The sequence below is a fragment of the Leguminivora glycinivorella genome, chromosome 5, assembly GCF_023078275.1.
Source record: "Leguminivora glycinivorella isolate SPB_JAAS2020 chromosome 5, LegGlyc_1.1, whole genome shotgun sequence".
Taxonomy (NCBI): domain Eukaryota; kingdom Metazoa; phylum Arthropoda; class Insecta; order Lepidoptera; family Tortricidae; genus Leguminivora; species Leguminivora glycinivorella.
Genome location: NC_062975.1, coordinates 18,539,952 through 18,545,824, shown reverse-complemented (window position 1 = coordinate 18,545,824; position 5,873 = coordinate 18,539,952). Strand labels below are relative to the sequence as shown.

General features: G+C 38.1%; 1 protein-coding gene across 1 annotated transcript; it reads right to left on the bottom strand.

The window, feature by feature from the left end:
* Nucleotides 1-2,406: 2,406 nt before the first annotated feature.
* On the bottom strand, nucleotides 2,407-2,958 carry LOC125226557 (histone-lysine N-methyltransferase SETMAR-like). Its single transcript, XM_048130552.1, has one exon. It carries the CDS (start codon nucleotides 2,956-2,958, stop codon nucleotides 2,407-2,409), a length of 552 nt encoding a protein of 183 aa, XP_047986509.1.
* Nucleotides 2,959-5,873: the final 2,915 nt, after the last annotated feature.

Genomic DNA, 5,873 nt, shown 5'->3' with positions numbered 1-5,873 from the left:
CATTCTTTTGCCTATATGACATTCATCCCTCCTCATTACATGACCGAACCACGCCAACCTGCCACTCCTCATCTTTTCCGTTATAGGCGCAACTTTCAAACTTCCCCTAATATACTCATTCCTGATCCGATCCATTCTGGTCACTCCACACATCCATCTCAACATTCTCATTTCCGCTACGTGCACTCTCCTTTCATCCTCCACCTTTGTCGCCCAGCATTCAGATCCATACAATACAACAGGCCTCACAATCGTCTTGTAGATTTTCCCCTTAAGTTTAAGGGGCATCCGTCGATGGCATGTTGTCCCTGAGACCTGTCGCCATTTCATCCATCCCGCATTTATTCTATTTTTCACGTCACGGTCGATGCTTCCGTCATTTTGGAATAATGACCCAAGGTACCGGAAGTCGGAGCAGACTGGTAGGTATACACCATCTAAGGCAATAGGGGAAAAACTGGATAGACCACCGAAATCGCAGAACATATGTTCAGTTTTGGTTCTACTGATTTTCAGTCCCACACTTTCCAGTCTTTCTTGCCATTTTCCCAGTCTGCTCTGGACCTCAAGTGCATTTTCCCCAACAAGAACAATGTCATCATTCATTTAGAGACTATAATGACATTATGTAATCACATCTTTCTCGCAAACTGTTTTTCTTTATAACTCGGGAAAAAACGTATTTTTGTCTAAGGTTTGCACCACTATGTATTCTAGTCTTGTCATAATAATTAACTAATTACTTAAAAAAAATGAAAAAATTTGCAAAAACCTCTTACTTTAAAAATGTATGAAAAAAAACTCCAAAACGTTATTCTTTCGTTATGACTTGTAAAATTAAAGGCCATGTCAAATAATGCAAAAAAGATTCAAAGTATAATATAAATCACAATTTTTTTGTCAAAAAATTACAAAAGTCACATTTGTGCCCACGGTGTATCTGTATTTATGTTATATAATATAACGTTTATAATAGTCCAGTATGGGAGCACCAAGAGAAGCATATCATGAGTTATTTCCCTGAAAGAAGTATTTATTATTTTATTTATTCAAACAATTTGAATTCACTATATTAGGTCACTCTGGCAACGACCTGTCCAAGCAGCAGGCAGTAGACGGTCGGGACGGCCTTGTACCACGTCGTGGAGGCGGTCAGTGGAGAAGGAGGCTAGCGCAAGTGGACTAGGATGGAAGGATTTGGAAGTAGTCGCCCAGGATCGTGAAAAGTGGAAGATTCTTCTAAGAAGCCCTATGTCCCTAATGAGGGATAACAGGAACACATCATCATCATCATCATATTAGGCCACTCTAGAACCCTGTCTCTTTTAAACCGTGTTCTATTTGCCATAAAATGTCACATTGACATTTACTGTGCAAAGGTTCTACAGTGGCCTATGATTCAAATTGGTTGACTGATTCAATCATAATTTTACTGAGAAAGAAAACAAAACATTTGATCTTTGGAATTTTTAAGTTCGCACGCGACTATGATGGGCAATTTCGCGGAAGGAACGAACAATGGTCAATAGAAAAATATTTTCTTTTTCTCATGAATACATAAAATAAACAGAGAAGTGAGCGTTATAAAACCAACGAGAAGAAAATATCTATAAATAATAAAAACCTACCAATATGAAGATTTCATATGTTTAAAAAATGCAAATCCTATATTTTCCGCAATCACAATTTAAAATCGGTGTAGGTAATTACATAGACATAGGTAGAATGGCTTGCGTACATTAATTTTAGTAACCTTATCACCTCATTTCATTACTCCAAACGGACAAAGTACAGTCGGCCGCAAAGATATGTGACACGCTCTTAAGATGTCCTGTCAGATATTTTTGCGGCCGAAAGTATTTTGCGCGTTTGGAGTAACGGGCTGATGAGGTTACTCACACTAATGCACGCACGCCATTCTATGACTATACCTCGAGGCTTTTACATTTTAGAATAATATACGTTACTCGACAACATAACGTACCTATGCATGTGAGAAGAATAACATCCCAGCAGACATGATGACGTCATTAATCTTTCCATAATGGCTACCAAAGCGGACTCCAGTCACGGGACATTTGCTAAAGCGACTCGGTTACATTAGATACCTGAATACGGACTGGTTGGACAAATTCACTTTGTGTAGAAAGGGAATGCTTTTGAAATAAGCTTTTCCTAGCCTGTGCCTTTATGATAGAGTTTATCGCCGTGGATAATCGGTCCTTCGCTGAATATTTTGGGTTAATAAAAGTCTGCTTACTTTTGTCCTGAATAGCTTGTATTTATTTTCCTGGGTTAAAATTAGGGTAATACGAGGGGTGATCCAAAAGTAATGATAATCAGTATGAAAGACACATAAAATGTTTAATAAAATAATTTATTTTTCTACGTAATCTCCTTCCAAGTCTACACACTTGGACCATCGTTTCTCCAGACTACGAATTCCTTTAAAAAAAAATCTTTTTCTTGACCCTCCAAAAATGCCTCCACAGCGGCCATTACCTCGCCATCATTCAAAAATTTGTTGCCTCTAAGATCTTCCTTCAGCCGTGGAAAGAGATAAAAGTCGCTGGGGGCTAGGTCTGGCGAATATGGGGGGTGTTCCAGCAATTCGAACCCTGAACCACGGATGGCAGCCATCGCAACACCGGCCTTGTGGGGCGGTGCGTTGTCCTGGTGAAACAGGATGCCAGCTCGAAGTTTACCCCGCCGCTTTTCTTTGATTGCCTCTCTCAATCTGCGTATTTGGTCAGCGTAGTAGGAGCCCGTAATAGTGGTTCCCTTTTCCAGGTATTCGATCATTATGACTCCCTCAGCATCCCAAAACACTGAAGCCATGACCTTACCAGCGGAGCTTGCTACCTTGAATTTCTTCGGTGTAGGGGACGACGCTCGCTTCCAGGTCATGGATTGCTGTTTGGTCTCAGGATCGAAATGATGGATCCAAGACTCGTCCATGGTTACAAACCGACGCAAAAATGTTTCGGGATCAGTTTGAAATTTTTCAAGATTAGACTTCAGCCGTTAACATTCTAGGCACCCAACGAGCGGAGACTTTTTTCATATGTAATTCATCAGTTAAGATTCTTTGAATGCTGCCATACGAGATGCCTGTGAGCTCAACTAGATGCCTGATAGTCATCCTTCTATCTGTTAAAACGAGATCATTAATTTTTTTTACGTTTTCTCCAGTAAGGGCGACAGATGGACGGCCTTCGCGGTGTTCATCTTGAGTGGATGTTCTTCCCAAGTTAAACTCCTTTGACCAGCGTGCCACTGTAGAATACGGCGGAGCGGACTCCCCCAGTGTTCCCACTAATTCAGCGTATATATCTTTAGTACACATTTTTTTCAAACAGAAGTATTTAATAACCGCTCTCACCTCAGTTTTCTCCATTTTTGCGATATTGTTCCGACTGCTCGTGAAAAAACAAATGCAACTCTCTGACAGATACATATTTTTTATTTTTATTTTTTTTTATTTACTAAGGAGTCTTTGTGGACAGTAACGGCATACCTATTTATTTTAATCCGATGCAAAAAGTATTCAGTTATCATTACTTTTGGATCACCCCTCGTACAAGCAATTGATGTAAGAAAACCAAGATCTCCATTTTACCTTTCTTTTAAAAAATATAGTTTGAAATATACGGTAGACTCCGGTTACAACGACGCTCAAGGGACCGCTGATATTACGTCATACTAACCGGATGTCGAACAAAACGAATTTCATTTCTTTTAATTAAAAGTAATATCTACATCTCTATTACTAAAACATTTCAATCAATAGGTTTATTTACAGGGTATTATTATCATAGTATTAATACCTTATTTTATTGTGACTTGTTTAGTTAGAAAAGTCCTTTTTAGTATGCGTGCTTGCTCATCATTTGTAAGTAAAGCTAGTTTATACGCAATCGAAAAATACAAATTGGGTTCTATTTAGCTTATAAGATTAGACCCGAGGCGAACAAATTGTTAAAATTTTAAAAGCAATACTCCAAAAAGTTACATGGCCACAATGTAATCTTGCTACTTGTTGTAGGCAAAACAGGGGGCCGTGCTCGGGTGGAAGTAGCTTTGTTTCTTCAATTTACTAGTAAAACTAAAAACGTTGTCGCTCGTCGTTGCAACCGGACTTGACGGACGGATTCTGTGTAAAATGTGTCGTAAAAATCGGCTGGTCGTTAAAATCGGAGTCGTAATAAACGGATGTACTTTCATACTATCACATACGAAAACCAAATAAATACTTGTACTTATGTCGTTGTAAGGTTGGACTTTAGGTCTATGCGGAGTCGTAATATTAATTTTTAAAATGAAATCATTACAGATAATAATGTTGTCAATGAAAAGTAATGAATAAATCTTTATTATTACAAAACATTAAATAATTACGTATTTTTGAACCTTTTAATGCCTAATTTTTGAAAATTTGAGAAATAAATACAGTTTCGGTTATTAACCGGTTAGAGACTATAAAAACCGGTTTTTAACAGAGGCCAAAAAGTCTCGGTTAACCGGTTTTTCGGTTAACCGGTTAACCGGTTTGCACACCCTAGTTAAAATACAGGTACAGTCAACCAATTGGAACCCTAGGCCACTCTACAATCATGTCAAATTGACAAGCAGTAATAGATTTGTTACAATCTGATTTATAACGTCACTATGACATAGTTCTACAGTGGCCTAGAGTTCCACTTGGTTGACTGTACCTATTCCAATGATAATCTTAATATATAAAAGAAGAGACTGACTGACTGACTGACTGACATATAAACGTACGGACGAAACCGCTGGTCCTAGAGATTCCAAATTTGGCACGTAGGTATATAAGGTGTAGAAGAGTACTAAGAAAGGTTTTTTCAAAATTCACATCCTAAGGGGGTGAAATGGGGGTCTATAGTTCAACGTTTGAAATAAGACTAAGTACTTTTAGTACGCCGGCGAAGCCGCGGGAAAAAACTAGTAATTATAATATAATAAATCTACTATACATACCAGAAAGAAGTGAGTGCTGATATGACGAAAGACTGAAAGAGAAAGACAGTTCTACAGACCAGACCCCACATAACGTGGGATAAGGGTAGGAAGAAGAAGGCTAATACAGTTATACCGTTCACCTCGGCTTTTTTTCTAGGCTTTAAAAGTAGGTAAATTCATTAATACAGGACAGTTAATAGTGTTAATGCAATAAACTTTAACGATAGTTAGATCATAATCATCAAAATAAAATATGTTAAAATGGGATTTTTTAAACTCAGACACAGCTCGCATTTCGATAATGCTTGACGAGTTACATTCTCTTCGTAAGTAGGTAACTTTTATTTCATTTTTATTTCAGTCTTTGGTAGAATTTCATTTTCCGTGGGTGTCGTAGAAGGCGACTATGGGATATGGGCATGGGAATTGTGGCGTAGGCGAGAGGCTGGCAACCTGTCACTGCAATGTCACAGTTTCGTTTTCTTTCAACCCCTTATTTGCCAAGATGAAAATAGTTTCGTAAATACAGGCGTGATGTCTGTTTGTAAACCAGGTTATTATTAAGATGAAAATACGTAAATTATGTCTGTTTCCACTGTCAAGTTTAAAAGCATAATCCCTGCTCAATTTACAGCTTACAGTTTTCCAAGTAATTGTAGGCACCTATTCCAATTCAAAAAGAGGATTACCCACTATAAAATATACAGAACAAATACACCAATAATCGGACTGGGCCTACCGTGCGTTTTATTGTTGCATCAATTTCAGTCGGCTCTCGGAAAATAGACTAACAATAAAACAAATAAAGGCAAAGCTACACTGGAAAATAACGGCAGTTTCAATGATAATATTTCTATACAATATGAGCCCAATGCCGCCAGACATTCCTA